The 23010-nt window shown below is 49.5% G+C and overlaps 1 protein-coding gene across 1 annotated transcript in view; it reads right to left on the reverse strand.

The window, feature by feature from the left end:
* Positions 1 to 733: 733 nt before the first annotated feature.
* Positions 734 to 23010, reverse strand: part of LOC119564311 (macrophage mannose receptor 1-like) — a 38279-nt gene continuing 16002 nt past the window's right edge. Inside the window, exon 7 of the mRNA XM_043532975.1 lies at positions 734 to 1017. Coding sequence (XP_043388910.1) covers positions 949 to 1017 — 69 coding nt within the window. The 3' untranslated portion in view covers positions 734 to 948. The remainder of the gene's footprint in view (positions 1018 to 23010) is intronic.

Raw genomic sequence — 23010 nt, forward strand, 5'->3', positions numbered from 1 at the left:
CCTTATGTCCATTCTCCTACCCACAGCTGTATCCTTTCTTACTTCGTTTTCTTCCCTCTCAAAGAGAATAACTGGCATGGAGATTACCTGGACATCTCCCAACCGTCTCCCCCGAATTCCTGGTTTAAAGCTCTCTTGATCAGTTGTGCCATCCGCCATCCTAGAAGTCTATTTCCCTCCTTAGGCCTTCCTGCCAGGCCTCAGCCTAGGAGGTAGCCAGGCCTGAGCTCCCCCACTCAGCCTGCCCCTTCCCCAGCACTGCTCTGTCAAAGGTACCCTATCTCTCCCAGACAGCTAGCTCCTTCTCAGTCCAAGGCTGGAGTCCCACTCACAGCCCTCTTATCAGAGCCAGCTGTGCCATGATTGAGCTGGCCACACCTGTGGCCCGCTACTCAGCCATTCTCCCTCAGCTGCTCTCACTCCTTTTATCCCAGGAGCAGGGTAACCACCCCACTACAGAGGGTAAACCCAAAATTATGCTGTCTTGCACTGCACAGAGAATTGTTCAGCGTAAGCTAATGAAATTCACCCCCTCCCTCAATGTGGAGGAAGATATGCAATAGCTTTTTGCCCCCAGTTATGAATTCCACACACTGGGTTTTAGACAAAACAAACACAAGTTTAGTAACTACCAAAGATAGATTTTAAGTGATTATAAGGGATAGCAAACAGATCAAAGCAGATTACCAAGAAAATAAAACAAAATGCAATCTAAGCTTAATACACTAAAGAAATTGGTTACACACAGCAAATTCTAACCCTAAATGATGTTTTAGGCAGATTGCAGAGACTTGCTTTCAGCTTAAAACTTCAGATATTCCATTCACAGGCTAGACAACCTTCTAGCCTGGGCTCAGTCCTTCTCTCCTTGTCCAATCTTTTTGTCAGGTGTTTCCAGCTGTCCTCTTTCTTGGGCAGGGAGTCAATGAAGAACCAGCCACGATGATGTCACTCCCCTGTCTTAAATAGTTTTTGCATATGGCAGGAATCCTTTGTCTCCCAGGATAGTTCCCACCCCTGATTAGTGGAAAAATACTAGTATTATCAGGGAGTCCAGTACCAGGTGACTTGGTCACATGACCCTGCAGCCATAACTCAGAGACTGTTTGCAGCATCCCCAGGAAGACTTCTCAGTGGGTGATTAGCATCTTCTAAGACCTATTGTTTTCCCTAATGGCTCTTTCCAGCGAGACATCTAGACTGATTGCCTTCTGCCTAGTGGGCACATTTGTATTACACATTTGTAACAGATGCATAGTCAATATTCCTAACTTCAGATACCAAAATGATGCATGCATACAAATAGGATAATTATATGACCCTGAGGGGAGTGTTCGGGCCCCCCATCAAGGTGCCTGTAGCGAGGATACACCTGAAACGGGGGGCTAAGGAGGGACCCAAAGAGGTTGGGGTGCACGATCACGTGCCTACCAAGGTGCTAATGGGTAATGACTTGGAGAATTGGCCGGATGGCACTCAGAGCACCCTGGTCCTTACCCGGAGCCAGAGCCAGCGAGGAATGCGGGACCTCCCAAAGGGGGGACCAAAGCATTGAGGGTAGGGCTTGACAGGGGTGGGCCAGAGCCTCCATCCCAAGGTGGGGAAACTGAGTCACCGCCAACCAGGCCTGTATCCTCAAACCCCACAGCCGAATTCCAGATGGAGCTGCAGGAAGATCCCTCCTTAGAGAAGCTGATGGCCCTTGCTGGCCGCTATGGTGCAGGATCCCCGGGGGAGGACCGCCGGGAGAGATTCCTGTGGGAGAAGGGATTCCTGTACCGGGAATGGGCTGGTTCAGGGCCAACTGAACCTTGGAAAGCCAGGAGGCAATTGGTGGTTCCCCAGAGGTACCACCACAGACTGTTGTACTTGGCCCACAATATTCCCCTTTCAGGGCATCTGGCGCACCAGGCAGAGGCTGCTGCAGAACTTTTACTGGCCGGGGCCTTTGACGCCGTCCAACAGCATTGCAGGGCCTGGGACTCCTGCCAGAGGGGGGGGAAGGGCCAGGATAAGTGTAAAGCCGCTCTGAGACCTCTGCCCATCATAAAGGAGCCTTTCCAGAAGGTGGCTATGGACATAGTGGGGCCCCTCAGCAGGGCAACCCAGTCGGGGAAGAAATACATTCTGGTGGGGGTAGATTTCACTATGCGCTACCCCGAGGCAGTGGCCATGTCCTCTATGGAGGCAGACACCGTGGCAGACGCACTGCTGACCATTTTCAGCAGAGTGGGTTCCCCAAGGAGTTCCTTACAGACCAGGGGTCTAACTTCATGTCAACCCTACTCCAGTGCTTGTGGGAGAAGTGTGGGGTCTGACACACCTGGGCCTCAGCGTACCACCCTCAGTCCAGTGGGCTGGTGGAGAGGTTCAATGGGACCCTAAAGATGATGCTGAAAACCTTTATGGACCAGCTCCCACAGGACTGGGACAAGTATTTACCCCACCTGCTGTTCACATACAGGGAAGTGCCCCAGAAATCCACAGGGTTTTCCCCTTTCGAGTTGCTGTGTGGGAGGAGAGTGAGGGGACCCCTCGACTTGATGAGGGACGAGTGGGAGGGGAAGGCCTCCCACAATGGGGTATGTATTGACCTTCCGGGAGAAGTTTGTGGAGCTCATGGGCTTGGCCAGGGGAAACCTAGCCAGGGAAAAGAGGAAGCAGAAGATCTGGTACAACCGCTCAGCACGTGCCTGCTCCTATGCTACCAGGGACCAGGGGATGCTTCTCATCCCCGTGAGAAAGAAGAAGCTGCAAGCTGCCTGGGACAGCCCCTTCAAGGTCATCAGACAGGTAAATGAGGTGAAATATGTAGTGGAACTGTCCAACCGGGCACACAGCCACAGGGTGCACCATGTCAATATGATGAAGCCATATTGGGACAGGGAGAAGTTGGGGCTGGCTGGGTGTGGGCAGTGGGAGGAGAAGGGAGAGGATCCTCTGGTGGGTCTCCTCCCTGAGGCTGGGGCTGACCCCTCGCTGGAATCAATTCCCCTCTCAGACCAGCTAACCCCTGCCCAGCAGGCAGAGATCAGAGAGGTCCAGCATTCATACCGGCAGCTGTTCTCCAACTGGCCTGGGCCCACAACCCTTCCATCAGGTGTTCCCCATTCAGGGTCACTGGGAAAACAGCCCAGGATCTGGAGAGAGAGGTTGGAGACATGTTGGCTTTAGGGGTGATCCAGCTGTCCTCCAGCCCCTGAGTCTGTCCCGTGGTGCTGGTCCCCAAGAAGGACGGGTCGATCTGGTTCTGTGTGGACTATCGGAAGCTCAATGCCAACACCATGTCCGATGAGTACCCCATGCCTAGGACCGATGAGATCCTAGACAAGTTGGGGGGTGCCCGATACCTCACTACCATGGATCTTACCAAAGGCTACTGGCAGGTGCCTTTGGACCCAGAGGCCAGGGCGAAGTCTGCCTTCACTACCCCAACAGGGCTCTTCAAGTTCCTGGTCCTGCCTTTTGGCCTCAAGGGGACACCTGCCACCTTCCAGCACCTGGTGGACCAGTTACTAAGGGGGATGGAGGACTTTGCTCTAGCATATATTTATGATATCTGTGTCTTTAGCCAGACCTGGGAAGAACATGTGTCCCAGGTGAGGAGGGTGCTGGGTCACCTCCAGGATGCAGGACTAACCATAAAAGCTGGAAAGTGCAAGGTGGGAATGGCAGAGGTGTCATCCCTGGGCCACAAGGTGAGGAGCGGCCACCTGAAGCTGGAGCCGGCCAAACTGGTGGCAATCAAGGATTGGCTCGCTCCCCAGACTAAGAAGCAGGTCCAGGCTTTCATTGGGATGGCAGGGTACTACTGGAGGTTTGTGCCCCACTTTAGCTCCCTGGCAGCTCCCCTCACGGTGCTCCGTAGGAAGGGAAAGCCAGACAAGGTGGTCTGGCCCAAGAAGTGCCAGAGGGCCCTCTGTGCGCTGAAGGGGGCACTTATTCAAAGCCCGGTGCTGGTAAACCCGGATTTTAACAAACCCTTCCGGGTGTTCACTGATGCCTCAGACACGGGGCTGGATGCAGAGCTGTTGCAAACTGATACTTAGGGGGAGAGACACTATGCGGCCATAGAGAAGGAATGCCTGGCCATGGTGTGGGCCCTTAAAAAACTACTTTATCATGGGGCGGGGGCCCTGAAGTTCCCCAGGTCACTGGCTAAGTGATCCCTCTCAGTTCAGACTTAAAGGGGGGAGAGATGTGACAAAGTGGGAGGTTTACTTCATTTTTCCTTGTTTTTTCCAGTGGTTTGCATGCAGACGGGGTGGGACTCAGTTTCCCTGGGTGTTACTGGTTTAACAAGGTGATGGGAGAGGGAGTTTGTTGTCACAGAGGATCAGGAACAGAACTGCGGACCATGGCCAATGGCCTGGACAATGGATACCCCAGTGACTGATGACCTGATGACCTGGTGACCAGGAGGCCCAGATCAGGAGTTACAGCCGGTTCTGGCCAGTGGGAGGACAATGGGGGCGACCCTGTTTACTAGGACGGAAGACAATGGACAGAGGCAGGACTTGGGGGAGGTGATATCAGATGCCCAGATGGGAAGCATGGGGGCTTGGGACTGGAGAGAGAGAGTAGGCAGAGCCCACCTGAATGCAGGGGAGACTTGGATGTGCTGTGCCAGACCTGAGGGCCCTGATAGTTTCCTATGCTGTGTTCAGACACTCAATAAACCCTCCTATTTTACGCTGGCTGAGAGTTGCTCTGGTCTAGAGAACAAGGTTGCGTTATTCCCTCTGGGAGTGGAGGCCCCGGGGGTCCAGAGCGAGTGGACTCCCTGAGGGGGCCCACAACGAGAGACAGGTGTGCTAAGGCTCAGAGAGGTGCAGTTCCAGGAGGTGGAAGGGGTTAACCCCTGAGAGAGAGGGTGGACCCCCAAGAAGGGCTGTCACACTGAAGGGGGTTCCCCCCGGGGCCAAGAGTGGGCACAACCTGTGAGTCCGTGATAGGGAGACTCACAGGATCCCACCCCCGGAGAGGCAGAGGCCCGAGGCCTGGCACCTAAGCTAGTGCACTGTGAGAAACCAAAGAGGGGGCAGTGGGGCAGCCGGCCCAGCACACATGTCACAGCAGTGCCACAGATACACAGTCACAAGGATGGAGGCAGGGATCGAGGTCTGGGCTCGATCAGTGACTTCTGACTATGCAAAGCTAAATCTTATCCTCCAATTTTCTTAAAATCAAACCTCTCATCATTCCCCATGGGTGAGGAGGAAACCTTCAATCTGCCTCAAGTGTAGACACCCTGCCCTGTGTCCCACAGAAGACAGATGCCAACATCAATATCCCAATCATCCACATTGCTACCCAAAGCCAGAATGAGCAGAGAGTGGGGTCTGCTCTAGGCAGACACTTGTCCAGTTTGAAATCGGACAGTCCTGCTTTTCTAGCGGTTGTCCCCATCTGGTCCCCAGAAAAAACTGGGCATGGTTTTGTCCAGTGTCAGGAGGGGACAGGATGGCCCTTTTGAAGAGCATGCTGCTCCTCACACGTAAGGTCACAACAGTGGGGGTAGAGAGGTGCATTCTTCAAAAGGGCATCCCCTGGGTGGCATGACCTCAGAAGCCCCATGTGTCCAAGGTCATGTCAGCGGGGGCGGAGTCACACCAGCTGGGGCAGGCCCATGCCCTTTCTGGAAGTATCAAAATGTCTGGAATTCTGGGATTGCGTGAGTGGCTACGCTAGGTCATCAGAGGAGTGAAGTTCTGGAACAGCCTCCCAAGGGAAGCAATGGGGCCAAAAAACCTAACTAGCTTTGTCAAGGCTGAATGTCAAGGGGTCGGTCCTGGGACCGGTTTTGTTCAATATCTTCATTAATGATCTGGGGATGGGATGAATGGCAGCCTCAGCAAGTTCGCAGGTGACACTAAGCTGTGGGGAGAGGTAGATAAGCTCGAGGGTAGGGATAGGGTCCAGAGTGACCTTGACAAATTGGAGGATTGGGCCAAAATAAATCTGATGAGGTTCAACAAGGACAAGTGCAGAGTCCTGCACTTAGGAAGGAAGAATCCCATGCACTGCTACAGGCTGGGGACCGACTGGCTAAGCAGCAGTTCTGCAGAAAAGGACCTGGGGATAACAGTGGATGAGAAGCTGGATATGAGTCAGCAACGTGCCCTTGTTGCCAAGAAGGCCAATGGTATATTGGGCTGTATTAGTAGGAGCATTGCCAGCAGATCGAGGGAAGTGGTTATTCCCCTCTATTCAGCACTGGTGAGGCCACAGCTGGAGTATTGCATCCAGTTTTGGTCCCCCCACTACAGAAGGGATGTGGACAAATTGGAGAGAGTCCAGCAGAGGGCAACGAAAATGACCAGGGGGCTGGGGCACATGACTTACAAGGAGAGGCTGAGGGAACAGGGGTTGTTTAGTCTGCAGAAGAGAAGAGTGAGGGGGGATTTGATACCAGCCTTCAACTAACTGAAGAGGGGTTCCAAAGAAGATGGAGCTCGGCTGTTCTCAGTGGTGGCAGATGACAGAACAAGAAGCAATGGTCTCAAGTTGCAGTGGGGGAGGTCTAGGTTGGATATTAGGAAACACTATTTCACTAGAAGGGTGGTGAAGCACTGGAATGGGTTACCTGGGATGGTGGTGGAAACTCCATCCTTAGAGGTTTTTAAGGCCCAGCTTGAGAAAGCCCTGGCTGGGATGATTTAGTTGGTGTTGGTCCTGCTTTGAGCAGGGGGTTGGACTAGATGACCTCCTGAGGTCTCTTCCAACCCTGATAGTCTATGATTCTATGATCATTTGGGCAAGCAATCCCATCATGCTGAGTACCTAGGCAGCGTGAGTGTGTCCATGCAAACAAGATCAGCTCCCGAAGTCCTCTTCCACAGCTCACCACTAGATGTCGGGGAGAGCTCATTCAAACACTACTTACACCGTAGATACCTCAGAGAAATATGATTTATTAAATTGCATGTTTCCACCAAAGAATTCAAGGACCAGGGGAAAATGTTCAATGGTTTGTAAGAACTCTGCATACATTGGCTGAAAACTGTGATTCTGGGAATGCAAAACATGAAAATATCAGAGGCTATTGGGTTAATAGATAAAAATCTTTCATAGCAGCTACAGTTGAAGAGAGCTTTAACCCTAGCCACAGCTATACGGAGGGCAACGCTGCCTGAGCTGGTGAGACAGCAAAACCAAGAGCAACTTGACAAACCTGAAACTAGCTTAGAAACTTTAAGCAGACACTTGAGTGTTAAAAGTCTTTATAATAAATCCCTTGAGACAAGGAGATGTTGTGGATGCATACAGACCAGTGTCAGAAAAGAGAGGCTACTCCAGCTACACAAAGCAACCTCAACAGACAAGCAACTTCAGGAAGTTCTATGTTACATTAGGAGTGGCTGGAAAGTGACAAGACACTACTTCCTGGTTTGTGGAGAATTAAGCAAGTCAAATGGACTCATGACATCAAGGATTAACTAAATGCTGTGAACAGGCCAACCAGACGCTGTGGGGGTCAGACATCAGCAAGGACATAAAGAATAAAGTATCTGCATGTGAACACTGCCGAACTAACAGACCCACACAACACAAAGAACCTTTAATAACACCTGTACCAGACAGACACTGGAAGAGACTAGCTACAGATTTATGCAGATTCAGGGGCCATTGTTATCAGGTTGTCATAGACTATTTTTACAGGTATATTGAAATAATGTACTTGAAATATATAAATATTATAGTGTTACTGAGAAAATGAAGTGCACTTTTACTCATTTTGTCATTCCAGAACAACTAGTGATGGACAACAGACCACAATTCACTGCAGCACAATCTAAGTAATTGCAAAACACAATATGATTGTAGCCAAGAAAATCCTGCTGCAGGAAGATCCATTCCTCTCTCTTCTGAGTTACAGATCAACACCAATACCAGCTACTGGATATAGTCTAGCACAGCTCCTGATGGGAAGACAACTCTGAATGTCTGTTTCAACTTTGGAAAAGAACCAATCGCCAAAGTGGCCAGACATGAAGAGAGTAGCCAAATCAGATAAAAAGGCTAAAAGAGCCTACAAACACTTTTACAACAGACATCAATCCGTTACAGAAATGTTGGGCCTAGAACCTGGTGACTATGTTCATGTCAAATTGGATGGAGAAAAAAGATACCCAATTCCAACTGTTGTAAAGAAAAGGAGTTCAGTGCCCAGATCATATGTGAGTGAGACCGACAGTGGAGAGTTCAACAGAAAGGGTCAACATCTACAGTTTGTTCCTCAGAAAGAACAATCAACAGAGAAAACTCTACAGAGGGCAGATGCAGAAGAAGAAGAAGAAGAACTCAAGGATTCCATACTGACCACAGCCAGTCATTGCAACAAATGGACAACCAGATGACCAAGTTGTTACGCATTCAGGTCATGTAATTAGAAAACCAGTATGATTCAGAAACATGTAACGGACCAACACAGACTGAACTTCAAAGATAGTGTGATAGTGTAAACTTTGTAAATGGCAGGAATGTAGAACTTAAAGGGGGAGTTGCAATGTAACCTTATGTAAAACTAGCCATCTGGCAGAGCAATAAAGGATCTTATGAGGAACACATCAGGCATGTGTAAGCGAGCTCTGTCACCAGTCCACATCTGATACAGGAACATGACGCTTGGAGTGCAGGGGCAGAGGCCTGCCCTAGCAGGTTCCACGCCATCCATGGGGAGGGGGCCCACAATAGGGGGTCGACCCTGTCCCAGGGCAGTCTGTCCATATAGGCGAACTAGGCAGTCACCTAGCATGCCAAGTTAAATGGGGCGCCAAATTTGAGGGGGAAAAATCAAATTTAAAAAGAAAAACAGGAAAAAAATACAAATAAAATAATGAAGATGTCATTATTTCAATTTTTGTGCGTGTATGGAGGGAATATGAATTATAATTCATTTCTCTACAATTCTGAGAATTTATTAATATGTCAAATCTTTTATTTAATGCAAAAATAAATATTTTAGCGAATTTTTTTTTCAATTTGCGACGTAGGATCAAGATGACCCACTCCGCAATTTTGATAAGCAATTATCTCAGCCACAATGAAACACGTCTGCCAGCCGCAAGAGCTTCAATGCTAGTGACACCTAACTCGAATATACATCAAGGTCGCATAGCTGGAAATTCATGTAGAGCGGAGATCTCACGAGTTAATACATATCAAATGGTCATTTTAACACATGTTGCAGGAAGATGGTTAAGAATCGAGCGAATACTGTGGAAAATTGTGTTTCTTGGTGCCGAAGAATAAAGAATAACGTCTTTCAGCATTATAAATCCAAAATGTGAGTATCTTTAAGCATTATTAAACCTTAGCGTTATTATCGGGCTGTATAATTATGAACTTTTCTTTGTTATAACTGGTTCACATGTGGTAAATAAGATCCATAAAAGAAAAGTAACAGCGTTAACGCTTAATAGACTATGAAAGTGATGACGTCACACTCCAAGCGGCTAATCCTGAGGAAGGGGATTACTTTCCAAACAACCGGTGTCGGGTTATAACGTTGATAAAGATCATTTTGTTTCCGTGTAAACGCTGTAACTAACTGTTTTAACAGGTAAGTGAATTTATGTTACTAATCATTGAACCAGTGAAAAGACGTGTTGGGATGGTTGCAATGTGGTTAAATGGTCAACCATGTGTGGGGGTGTCAGCCATCCTTAACGCTATAATGCTTGCAGTCGGGAGCATTCAAATGCCCCATGGCAGAAAAAGGAAAAAGAAAACCCTCAGGAGCTGAGTATTGTAAAGGAAAGGCTGAGAGGGAAAAGGACCAAGCAAAACAGCAGGGATCCTTTCAATTTCAATCAATTTCAGCAGGGATCCTTCCTGAAATATCTTCTCTTTAAGCCAAATAAAGATGGAAGCAGTTCAAAGCATCCAGATGAGGGAATTTTACTTGGAGAGGAGGTTAGCTCACAACCGCATGGAAGCAATATGGAATATCAAGATGAAGGTATCAGAGTAACAGCCGTGTTAGTCTGTATTCGCAAAAAGAAAAGGAGTACTTGTGGCACCTTAGAGACTAACCAATTTATTTGAGCATAAGCTTTCGTGAGCTACAGCTCACTTATGCATCCGATGAAGTGAGCTGTAGCTCACGAAAGCTTATGCTCAAATAAATTGGTTAGTCTCTAAGGTGCCACAAGTACTCCTTTTCTTTTTAAGATGAAGGTATATTACTTTGAGATGAGGGTAGCTCACATCCACAAAAAAGCAGCTTGGAAACTCAAGATGATGGAAACTTACTTCTAGATGAAGTCAGCTCACAGCATAAGACTGATATGGAAGTGGAGAAAATGTATTCATCTTCAGAGACACATGCAGAAATTGAAGTGAGTGAAGTAGAAGGCAGAAAGGATGAGGAAGTTACAAACAAGTTACAGTATGGGGACCCAGCTTCATGGCCCAGAAGTGATGACAGTGTGAGACAAATTCTCGTGGAACACGGACCCGAACAAGTTCATGAATTTTCCTTCCCTAAGGATAGAAATAAAAGAAAATTCTCTGCTCAGCATTACAAGAGGAAACTCATTAATGGGGAAGGAATTCATTGAAACTGGTTACAATATTCAGTGTCGAAGGATTTTCACTTGCTTTTGCTGCAAGTTGTTTAGAAATCAAGCAACTGGTACATCACTTACTGAAAATGGTTCGAAGGACTGGAAAAACATATCTTCAATTCTCTCTTCACATGAAAGAAGTACAGAACATTTGGAATATTTTCAAAATTGGAAAGAACTTGAATTATGATTGAAAAAAGGAAAAACTATCGATGAAGAAAATTTACGTGTGATCAAGGAAAAAGAAGAATATTGGCAACAAATATTAGAACGTCTGATTGCTTTAGTGAGAGTTCTCAGTGGGCAAAATTTAGCATTCCACGGCTGCAGTAGAAATGAAAAATTATACACGCCAGGTAATGGAAACCTTATAAAATTTGTTGAATACCTCGCTTTGTTTGATCCAGTGATGAAGGAGTATCTACGTAAAATAACTGATCATGAAACAGAGGTTCATTACTTTGGAATAAATATGCAGAATGAACTGATTCAAATCCTAGCAAATGGCATTAAAAAGAAAATTGTAGAAGCTGCCCATTCTGCAAAATACTTTTCAATAATACTGGACTGTACACCCGATGTGAGTCATGTTGAACAAATGACAATGATCATTCATTTTGTGGCTGTGGAAAAGTCTGCAGATGAAGATAATCTTGAAGTGATCATAAAGGAACATGTTTTGGGTTTCATACCACTGAAGGAGACGACTGGAGCATTTATGACTGAAACTATTCTACAAGAGCTTGAAACAATGTCATTATCTGTTGAAAACTTATGTGGCCAAGGCTATGATAATGGGAGAAATGAAGGGTAAAGACAATGGTGTGCAAAGGAGAATGATGGAAATCAATCCTAGGGCCTTTTTCCTTCCTTGCAGTGCGCATTCTCTGAATTTGGTTGTCAATGATGCTGTTAGATGCTGTTTGGAGGCAAGCAGTTTCTTTGACCTGGTGCAACGTGTTTGTTTGTTTTTCTCAGGCTCAACACGCTGTTGGGCGATTCTGACTCGCTATGTGAATTCTCTAACTGTGAAACCACTTAGACAGGATGGGAGAGTCGCACTGATGCTTTGAAGCCTCTTTGCTATGAACTTGGAAACATTTATGAGGCCCTAATTGAAACTTCTGATGATACTACCTTTACTGGATCATCTGGCAATATGGCACGTTCAGATGCAGAAGCTCTTTCCAAGTTCAAATTTGTGACTTCACTCATTTTGTGGTATAATATCCTTTTCAAGATTAACCTCACCAGTAAGCAGCTTCAGGAAAAGAACTTGAATGTACATTCTGGTATTCAAAAACTGCAGCAAACTAAAAATATTCCTGAGGAATTCAGAAGTGATGAAGGGTTTGAAAGAACACTAGTAGATTCTCTCTAGCTTGCTGAAGAAATAGACTTTCCGACAGAATTTGAACCAGAGCCAGTTCACATTCGGCAAAAGAAACAGCAGTTTTTGTATGAAGGACGAGGCACACCATTCAGAACCCAAAACAAAGGTTCAAAGTGAATTTCTATTTCGCAGTCCTTGACACTGCTATTCACTCGGTTGATGAAAAATTTCAACAGATGCAGAAGCTAGAGTCAGTATTTGTCTTTCTATATGATATCCATAGCTTGCAAAAGAAAACAGCAAAACAGAAAAGAGAACTTTGTCTAAAACTGGAGTCGGCATTGACTGGGAGTGGGCTGCGGGTTGAGGCAGGGGGTTGGAGTGTGGCAGAGGTGAGAGCTCTGGGCTAGAGGTGTTGGCTCTGGGGTGAGGCCGGGAATGAGGGGTTTGGGGTGCTGGGGTGGGGCTCCTGGCTCAGGGGTGGTGCCGAGGGATTCGGAATGCGGCAGGCGGCTCTGGGCTGGGGCAGGGGTTTGCAGTGCAGGCGGGGTGAGAGCTCTGAGCTGGGGGGTGTGGGTTCTGGGGTGCAGGAGGGGGCTCCAGGTTTGGGGGGGGTCAGGGCTGGGGCAGGAGGTAGGGGTGCAGGAGGGTATATGGGCTCTAGGCTGGGGCTGGGGATGCAGGCTCTGGGGTGGGGCTGGGGATGAGGGGGTTGGCGTACACGAGGGGGCTCCAGGCTGGGGGGGTGGGGCCAAGGGATTCAGAATGTGGGAGTGGGCTGCGGGTTGAGGCAGGGGGTTGGAGTGTGGCAGGGGTGAGAGCTCTGGGCTGGAGGTGTTGGCTCTGGGGTGAGGCCGGGAATGAGGGGTTTGGGGTGCTGGGGTGGGGCTCCTGGCTCAGGGGTGATGCCGAGGGATTCGGAATGTGGCAGGCGGCTCTGGGCTGGGGCAGGGGTTTGAGGTGCAGGCGGGGTGAGAGCTCTGAGCTGGGGGGTGTGGGTTCTGGGGTGCAGGAGGGGGCTCCAGGTTTGGGGGGGGTCAGGGCTGGGGCAGGAGGTAGGGGTGCAGGAGGGTATACGGGCTCTGGACTGGGGATGCAGGCTCTGGGGTGGGGCTGGGGATGAGGGGTTTGAGGTGCGGGAGAGGGATCCGGGTTAGGGGAGCCTCAGGTCTGGGGCAAGGTGTTGGGGCTTGGGGTTGGGGGCAGCAGCAGGTCCGGCTCCTTGGCGGGGTCAGTCAGGAGGCCCCACAGCGTGCGCTGCTCTTGCCTGCAGGCATTGCCCCACCTAGCTCCCATTGGCCGTGCGGAGCCGGTGCTCAGGGCAGGGGCAGTGTGCAGAGCCCCATGGCCCCCCCTCCTAGGAGCAGGACCTTCTGGCCACTTCCAGGGTGCAGCATGGAGCCAGGACAGGTAGGAACTAGCCTGCCTTAGGTCCGCAGCAGCGCCGCCCGGATTTTAATGGCCCGGTTGGCAGAGCTCACCAGGGCTGCCAGAGACCCTTTTCGACCAGATGTTCCAGTCGAAAGCTGGACATCTGGTCACCCTAGAGTGGGGAGAGGGGCCTGCACTAAGGGGAAACACTCTCTTGATGGGGAGGAAGGACTGCACTATGGGGATCCACCCCGTACATTTGGACTGGGGAAAGGGGCCCGCAGTAGGGGGAATCCACGGGGAAAGGGGCCCCTGCACTAGGGGGATCCATGCCATCCATTGGGAACAGGGTCCATGCTACAGGAATCTGTGCTGACCATGCGATGATGGGGACGCACTAGGAAATCCATGCCATTTGTGGTCACCCCATCTCAAAAAAGATATATTATGTCGGCACCATTTAGCACAGGGGCTTCTGAACTTCATTGGAAGTGTTCCAGCTGGGAAGATCCTGAGTTCTGCAATCAACTCCCATGATGCCTTAGGGGAAAAGAGAGAGAGAGAGAGAGCGAGACTTCCTCTCCCAGGGAGCGCAGGGAGAGCATGCGCTGGGCTCCATTTGGGAGCGGCGCTGAGATTGTTTTGATGGAGCTCTGTCCATACCAGGAGCCATAGCCACTGACTCCGTGGCTGCTCTGGGGCGGGAGCACCCATGGAAAAAAAATAGCGGGTGCTCAGCAGCCCCAGCCACCCTGTTTGGCTGCCCTGCTGATCAGCTGTTGGGCAGCGCCCCCAATCAGCTAAGCTGGGCATCAGGTGGGGCAGAGTAAGGGTGGGGCTTTGGGGGAGGGGCGGAGCAAGGGCAGGGCCTTGGGGGTGGGAAGGAGTGGAGCAAAGGTGGGGTCTTGGAGGAAGGGGCCGAGTGGGGCGGGTCCTTGGGGTGGAGTGGGGAGGGGAGCACCCCTAGAGAAAAGTCAAAGTCGGTACCTGTGGCAGGAGCTTCTGCTAAGCTGCTGCTAGGAATCCAGAAGCTGCTGCTGAGACCTGCTGGTGCTTTGATCGAGCAGGGAGCCTCAGAGGTGGTTGCAGGCTTCGCTGGAGCCAGGGCAGAAACCGTGGCTGTGCCCAGAGCTGACTGAGGTGGGCCTGCAGCGACGGTAGTGGGAGTAACCACCACCCATATTTGGCAAAGTGCTTGCAAAGGAAGGGGGACAGCAAAGAGCCTCTAAGGGGTTATCTGAGAAGAGGCAGAGCGGGCTTGTCATCGAACCAAAACCCAGGGTTGCTGACATCTGGTCAGAACCACTCCAGTCTTCAGAGGGTTATGCAGCTTGGCCTGATCCCCAATTAGAATTAGAAGGCTGGACTGATTCACTGGACCAACAGAGTGCCGTCCCCAGCTTCAAGATCTCCAAGCGCTCCCACGCAAGACAGTACTTAGCACTCTGCAATCCAGAGGAGTGCACACTCAGGGGTCAGGTAAAGGGTGGCACGTTAGATAAGTTTCCTTTATTACCGTAAACTGTATTTATGTATTTATTGAACTGCCCTCTGCTGATTTAAATTAGTAGTGACATTCAGTCTCAGTCTGTTGGGCCATGTTTCCTTAAATTGTTAACTAAAGGTGTGTTAACTCCAGTCTAAGTGTCTATGGGGTGTGTATTGTTTATAATTGATATTTTTGAGTTAGACCCATTGCACAGATTAGGTTAAGTTTATTCCTGGAGGCTCCCAAGGCACACCATTGAGTGTGTACATACAGGGCCCAGCCAGGAGGAGATACTGCCAATTTTAATTTCCTTTACAAGTAAAAGGACTGCAGCAGAGGGGTGGAGAGAGGATTCCCACCTATCCAACATCACCACTGGGATACTCAGGCTCTCCTTTATTGTCAACAACATCAGGCACCCAGGCACACAGTGAGTGTTGCCTTCTCCTGAGTAACCCAGGAGGGAAAGGGGAGTTACAATTAGAACTGGAAAAGGAAGAAGGGCAACAAAAATGACTCGGAGTATTAAATAGCTTCAGTATGAGGAGAGATTAATAAGACCGGGACTTTTCAGTTTGGAAAAGAGACAACTAAGGGGGGATATGCCTGAGATCTATACAATCTTGACTGGCATGGAGAAAGAGAATAAGGAAGTGTTATTTACTCCTTCACATAACAAAGAACTAGGGGTCACCTAATGAAATTAATAAGCAGCAGGTCTGAAACAAACAAAAGGAAGTATTTCTTCACACTGCGTGCAGTCAACCTGTGGAACTCATTGCCAGAGGATGTTGTGAAGGCCAAAACTACAACAGAGTTTAAAAAAAGAACTAGATAATTTCCTGGAGGATAGGTCCATTAATGGCTATTAGCCAGGATGGAGAGGGATGCAACCCCATGCACTGGGTGTCCCTAAGCCTCTGTTTGCCAGAAGCTGGGAGTGGATGACAGGGGAACACTCAATGATTGCCTGGTCTGTTCATTCACTCTGAGGCACCTGGCACTGGCCACTGTCAGAAGACAGGACACTGGGCTAGATGGACCATTTGTCTGACCCAGTATGAGTGTTCTTATGGGGAGAGGGAGGCCAGTCCCTGGGGAATCTGTGCTGTCCATGGGGAGAGGAGCTCACACTAGGGAGATCTGCACCATCCATGGAGAGTGGGGGCTGGCCCCAGGGGATCCACACCATCCATGGGAAGTGGGGGCAGCCCCAGGGAGATCTGGACTATTCCATGGGGAGAGGAGGGCTGTCCCCAGGTGGAAATGCACCATGCATGGGGAAAGGGGGCTCCATTAGTGGGATCTGTGCCATCCATGGGGAGCAGCATCTCATTCTGGGGTAACTGGGAGAAGGCACCACTTTGTTCCGTTAATCTGACCCCTGCTGCCAGTAGGCTAGAGAGGAAGAGCCAAAGCCAGTGGGCCACTGTACCTCCTGGTCTTTTCTGACGTTGGGGTCAGAGAGCTTCCCCCTGCCCAGCTCTAGGGGATGCTGCCCAGTCCCAGCTAGGGCTCTCTGCAGACTCAGGCAGCATCACTGTGTCAGCTACACTCTGGCCAGCTCCCCCATTCAGGGCAATGGACTCAGGCTCTGCAAACACAGGCAGCATTGCTGCATCGGCTACACTCAGGCAAGCTCCCTCCTCTCACAGCTGTGGGTTCTGGCTCTCTGCAGACTCAGGCAGCATTGCTGCATTGGTTACACCCACATCACTATTTCAACCTTTTGTTCACAACCCTGATTATTTTTTGTTTGTGTCATGACAGCAGCTGGAGGCACTAACTGATATTGGGCCTAGTTGTGCCACTCGTTTCACAGACAGAGCAAGAGACAGTCCCTACCCCAATGAGCTCACAATCTTGCACAACAGACCAAAGTTGTGAGGGTAAACAGAGGCACAGACAGGGCCAGGGACTTGCCCAAGGCTCACCCAGCAGGTTGGCAACAGAGCTGGGACCAGAACCCAGCTCTGCTGCGTCCCAGGCTGTTGCTCTGCCCACCAGCCCCACTGCCTCTGGAAGATTTTGGGGTTCAATCCAGACCAGTAAGGGGTTGTGTCACTGCCAGTCCTGCACCTCTGGGTGCCCTAAATGCTCTGCTGCTGTAGCTCATAGCCTGGACACCAACAGCCAACAGACAAGCATTCAGGTCAGACCCTGGCTTCCATGGCCCAGTGACTGTTTGCAGAGTGGCCCCAATGCCCTCCAAGTCCCGAATTCCCCCCCACCCTGTCTTCCACTCCAGGAACAATTCACAGAAGTTATTAAATTAATTGCTCCTTTATAGAGACAGAAACAGCAGCTTGTTAGCTCACCTGGAGTTAACAAACACTTCAATTCCATCAAAGCACTGGGCTGGTTTAGATAAAAAGTAAAACAAGTTTATTAAATCAAAGAGAGAGAGAGAGCTGAAGTGTGTTCAAGTCTAAGGAATAAAGACAGGCCACGTTATGAACAACCAAAGTACAAATACGCTTTGTAATGGCTAAGACCTAACTTAGCAAGGCAGGTTCCTCACCGATCTTCCTTTCCCACCAATGGCTGACTAGTTCTCAGTCATGAGCCCCACAGAGTTCAAGGAGCAGGTTTTCCTTGTCGCCACAGCTGAAGCATAACTTAGGGGTTCTCTGCCCATCTCTTTATAGGCTGGAAAACCTTTGGAAAGTCTCTCTCTCCAAGTTCAGGCAGGAAGGCTTCCTGGGGTGCAGTCTCCATCCCCCAGTGAGATTGTTAAGTGATCACTTGTTCCCCACTTGCTCTCCTGATGGCTTTGTTTGCCTGTCCTGCAAATGTTCTTTTCTTTGTCTTTGGTCCCACCTTGCTCCATTTACATAGGAGACACATTCAAGCAGGCGGAGCTGCAGCCCTTTGTCTGGAACAACCCTGTTAACTCCTGACATGCCTGGTTTCAAACCATTTTAGTCATGACTCCAGCACATCTGTATAATCCTTTGTGGGTTGACCGTACATACATCATGCATGAATATTAATGATCAGTGAGTTATTCATATGCCAGTGATGTGTTACATGACACCTTTTAGATACAGACAATAACCCTAGTGTGTGGGGTGTTTGACGCTATGCCCCATATTCTTCATAGAGATATGCTTATGATATGAATATGGCATAACTAAAATATGTTCTATGCAAGATGGGTCATGTGAGGTATCATTGGAAACTTTATGATTTACTGAATGTGATTATCCAATTTGTATACCTGTATCATTTCTATATCTGAAGTTAGGAATATTGACTATGTAACAATTACAACTGTGTTTTCACCTGGGGAACGCCCACCAGACAGTATGCAAACAGCTTGGATAGGCCATTAGGGGGAACAATAGGTGTTTGAAGATGCTAATCTCCCTCCTTCCTGAGAAGTTTCCTGGGATGCTGCTTTGACACTGCAGGGTCTGGTGATCATGTCACCTGGTACTGGACACCATCTTGGACTTCTAGTGTTTTTCCATCAAGAGGGGGTGGGAGTCAAACTGGGAAACAAAGGATTCCTGCTATATGTAAATCCTATTTAAGGCAGGGTAGTGAGGTAATTCTTCTCCACTGCCTCCCTGCCCCAGAAGGAAGACCAATGAAAACACCTGAAGAAACAAAGGAACTAAACTGGATGGGAGGGGCTGAGCCCAGGTGAGAAAGATCTAGCCTATGAAAGGAATACGTGGAGATTTAAGCTGCAAGCTGTGCAGTTTACGTTCAAGAAACTCTGCAACCTGCTTGAAACAACACTTGGGGTGAGAATTTTCTACTATTAACCAGTTAATTTTGTGTATTAAGCTTAGTTTGTGTGTTTTGTTTTATTTGCTCGGGAATCTGCTTTGATCTGTTTGCTGTCCCTTATAATCACTTAAAATCTACCTTTTGTAGTTAATAAACTTGTTTTTGTTTATTCCAAAACTAGTTTGTGTAATTCAAACTTGGGGGGGGGGGCAAAAAGCTGTACGTATCTTCCTCCACACTGAGGGAGGGGGCAGATTTCATGAGCTGATGATGTATAGATTTCTGTGCAGTGCAAGACAATATAATTTTGGGTTTTCACTCCAGAGAGAGCGTGCACTTGAGTGCTGGGCAATTCCCTAGCTGAAAGCCTTCCTATGCAGCACTGATTTCAGTATTGGTGTCATTCTGCAGCTGGGTGTGTCCCTACCTGTGTGTGTGTGCAGCAGGACAGGGTGAGGGAGCCCAGTCTGGTGGAACAGGTGGGCTCAGTGGAACCCCAGTACATAAAGTGGCACCGCGGAAGGCGGGACAACCCGTCACAGGGTGCACTGAGCAAGGCAGGCCTGACAAGAGTGGCTGACCCAGAGTAGTGAACCACAAGGGCTGGACACATGTTTTTAAAGGACAGCTGAGATCCTGCTGTCATTGCAAGACCCTGGGGCCTGTGCAGAGCCCTGCAAGGCCTAATGCCAGCCCGGCCACAGGGAGCCCCAACTGAGCATGACGTGACAGAACCAATATCGGCACAACCTGCTGGGAGCAGCATCTCATGTGGGCAGAGCTTGGCAGAGGCGGAGTGTGGGATATACCAAACCCTGGATTTTTAAATGGGTGTTGGTGGCTCTCGTGGAGTCTGTGACATGCAACAGAAAAGTGAGCACCCCACCCCTATTCTGCATGGCGCATTAACCGCCCATCTTCCTCCACACTGCAGCCAGGAATAGCACTGAGCTCCGGCTGCCCCAACCAGGGGTAGGGTGCTCATGTTTGCTGAATTGCAGCCCAGTTGCATCCCCTGGCTCCCTCCACAGGAAAGTCACAACAGCTTTAGCAGGAGAACTGGGGGAGGGATAGACAGAGGATGGCCATGGGGTGGTGGAGCTGGGGCTGGGGATAGGTGTGAGAATCTGTGTGATTAGATTATAGGACTATGTGGTTCTGGGCTGCTGATGCTTCTGCACCACTGGAAGCTTGAACTGGGTTTCTGCTGGAGGACCCTATGAAACTAGGCTCTGCAGGAAGTAATGCCCAGCAGGGCCTGAGTGGCGGCCCCTCACAGCCCAAGCATTGGCTGATGCTAGTATTTAAACCAGGAAACCATCATGGGGAGCTGTCTAAGCAATCACACAGGCTGTGCTTGCTGTAGGCCCTAGACTCCGACTTCTGACCCTGCTTTGTCCCTGACTTTGCTATTTGCTTGCTGTCTATAGCCTGGCACCTGACTCCGACTTTCTGACCTGGCTTAATCCTGGCTCTGCTATTCATCTGCCGCCTGCAACTTGGGGCCTGACCCTGACTTCCTGGCATTTTGACCCAGCTGGCTCCTGACCCCACTACTCATCTCCTTACTGCAACTTAACAGCTGACCCCTGTTGTGATGTTGCATTCCACATTTTTTTTGGAAATATGCTTATGAGTGTAAATATAATGTAACTGGAATATGCTTTATGCAAAAGGTCTCTTGTAAGGTATCATTACAAAGCTTATAATCTACTGAATGTGTTCATCCTATGTGTATGAATGTATCATTCTTGTATCTGAAGCTAGAAATAGAAGTATTACTCTAAAGTCCTATTGTAACTATGCAAAGTGTAGGCCATTAATGGTGGCTTGGAATCTTGATGGCTGCCATCAACTGGAACAGCTGGTTGTGAATGGCTCTGTTTACTTGCAAAGCTTCCTGGGTACGTGCAGGCCACCCCTGAAAGAATGGAGAATGAGGTCTTACAGTGATGTGATCATGTCACCTGTACTGGAATCCATCTGAAACCTGATGCTTTTCCATTTAGCAGGAAGGGTGGAAACCCAGAGAGATAAAAGATTCCTGCCTTGTGCCAAAGCTATAAAAGGGGGTGGAACAGAACAAAGGGGGCTGCCAGTCATGAGAAATCCCCTAACCCTGAGCTGGAACTAACAAGGTCTGCACCAGGGGGAAGGATTGGGCCCAGACTAGGAAGGAGTCCAGTCTGTAAAAGAAGCTTATTGGAACATCTCTGAGGGTGAGATTTACCTGTATTCAGTTTCTTAATGTATTAAGCTAAGACTTGCGTGTTTTGTTTTATTTTTCTTGATAACTTACTTTGTTCTGTCTGTTATTACTTGAAATCACTTAAATCCTACTTCTTATACTGAATAAAATCACTTGTTTATTAGTAAACCCAGAGTAAGTGATTAACACCGGGGGGAGCAAACAGCTGTGCATATCTCTCTATCAGTGTTATAGAGGGCAGACTATTTATAAATTTACCCTGTATAAGCTTTATACAGAGTGAAACGGATTTATTTGGGATTTGGATCCCATTGGGAACTGGGTGTCTGGGTGCTGGAGATAGGTGACCTGCTGAGCAGTTTTTGGTTAAAGTCTGCAGCTTTGGGAATGTGGACCAGACCTGGGTCTGTGTTGCAGCAGGCTAGCATGTCTGGCTCAACAAGGCAGGGTTCTGGAGTCCCAAGCTGGCAGGGAAAACGGGCTCAGAGGTAATCTCAGCATATCAGGTGACAGTACCAAGGTGGTCTCTGTGACTGAACCCATCACACCTGTACACAGGCTGCCCATGGCCCAGGCCTGACTGCTTGCTCAGACCACGCCTGGCCCCTCCCAAACGTATGCAACCCCTCCACAGACGATGGAGTGGGTGGGCTGTCCTATATGACCAGTGACTCCTCTAGGGCCCAGAACCTGCAAGACCAAGTCATCTGTTTGCAGGCAGAGTGCCTGACTACAGACCCAAGCCACTACAGACCCAAGCCATCCTGGGTGCACTCGAAGCACAGACACAGCATGAGCGGTTAACCTGGTCGTAGACCCAGGTGGCGCAGCTCACTGCCGAAGGACAGACCCTGTGAGAGCACCGAGCATGCTCATGGGGAGAAGCAGCAACGCTACATGCCAGAACAGAGCACCATCACCTGCACCAGCTCCTGCAGTGTCACTGCCCAAATGCTTCGAGGGGCATCAGAGGAAATTTCTAACGTTCCTGAACCAATGCAGGCCGCTGTTCCTGCTCCACCCCCGAACGTACCCCACACACAGGACTCAGGTGGGGCTAGTGGTCAGCCTACTCTCCAGAAAAGGGCTTGATTGGGCCTCCCCCATTGGAGCAGAACAATCCAGTGCTCTCTGACTGGGACACCTTCCTCCAAGCCTTTGTGACCATCTTTGATGACCCACATCACATCCACTCTACAGAGGCTGCCCTCTGGAAGTTTCGCCTTCTCCACCACTCACTTCCAATGGCCTGTGGCTGATATGGAATGGAATGAGGCAGCCCAACTGTATCAGTTCCGGTAGGGACTCAATGAGGAGGTGAAAGATGATCTAAACCGCATTGAAAACCCCATACACCTAGACACCTTTATTGATCTCGCCCTGTGCATTGACTCTTGGCTGTATGAGCAGGAGGAAATGCCCAATGCCCCCACACCCACCCTCTATGCCAAAACCTGTAGCAGGGCCACCCCTAGACATTGTGGTGCCCTATGCAGCCCCCTCCCCGCCCCGTGGGAAAGGGGGCCTGACCCCAGGCCTCCATGCGAGGGGGGTGGGGGGTATAGCCTGGACACCATCAGAGCTCCAAGCTCAAGTAGAACCCAACCTGGGAAGCAGGTGTCTCTCCACATTTCCAGTTACTACTGGGGTTGCGGGTCTTGGGGCAGGCATAGCAGATCCCCCACACAGCTAGCTATGATAGAGTCTAGGTCTGCTGCCAACTTTATAGATGCTAAGGCAGTCCAAACCCTCCAGATCCCTCTCTGGCCAAAACTCACACTGGACCTGGTGGAGGCGACTGATGGGTCGCTCCTATCTTCGTGATCGGTGACTCGAGACCATCCACTTAGAGACCATAGTGGAAGGGCAATAATATGCATTGATATGATCCACTCTCCATTCTTCCTGATCATTCCTGGCATTTCTTGGTTGGGGCAACGTGACTCCTGGTAGCAGAGAAGCATTAGCTTCTGCTCTGAATTCTATCAGAAAGCATGCCTTCAACAATGTGACCAAGCCCCAAGTGGCCTACATCCAGGACCCCAGGAATGGAAAAGACCCTGGGAAGTGAAACCCCAGATGGTAGGGGCTAACCAGACAGGAGGGGCTCCAGGCCAGAACTTCAGTCCTGACAAGTACTGAGACTACCTGGATGTATTTGGAAAGAAAAACACGGATTCATTACCCCCACACAGGGACTACAGTTGTCCAATAGACCTACAACCCAGAGCAAAGGTGTCCTACGGATGGATATACACCATGTCTGAACCAGAACTGGAGGCATTACATGTGTATATCC

The sequence above is a fragment of the Chelonia mydas genome, chromosome 20 (assembly GCF_015237465.2).
Source record: "Chelonia mydas isolate rCheMyd1 chromosome 20, rCheMyd1.pri.v2, whole genome shotgun sequence".
In the NCBI taxonomy this organism is placed as follows: Eukaryota; Metazoa; Chordata; order Testudines; family Cheloniidae; genus Chelonia; species Chelonia mydas.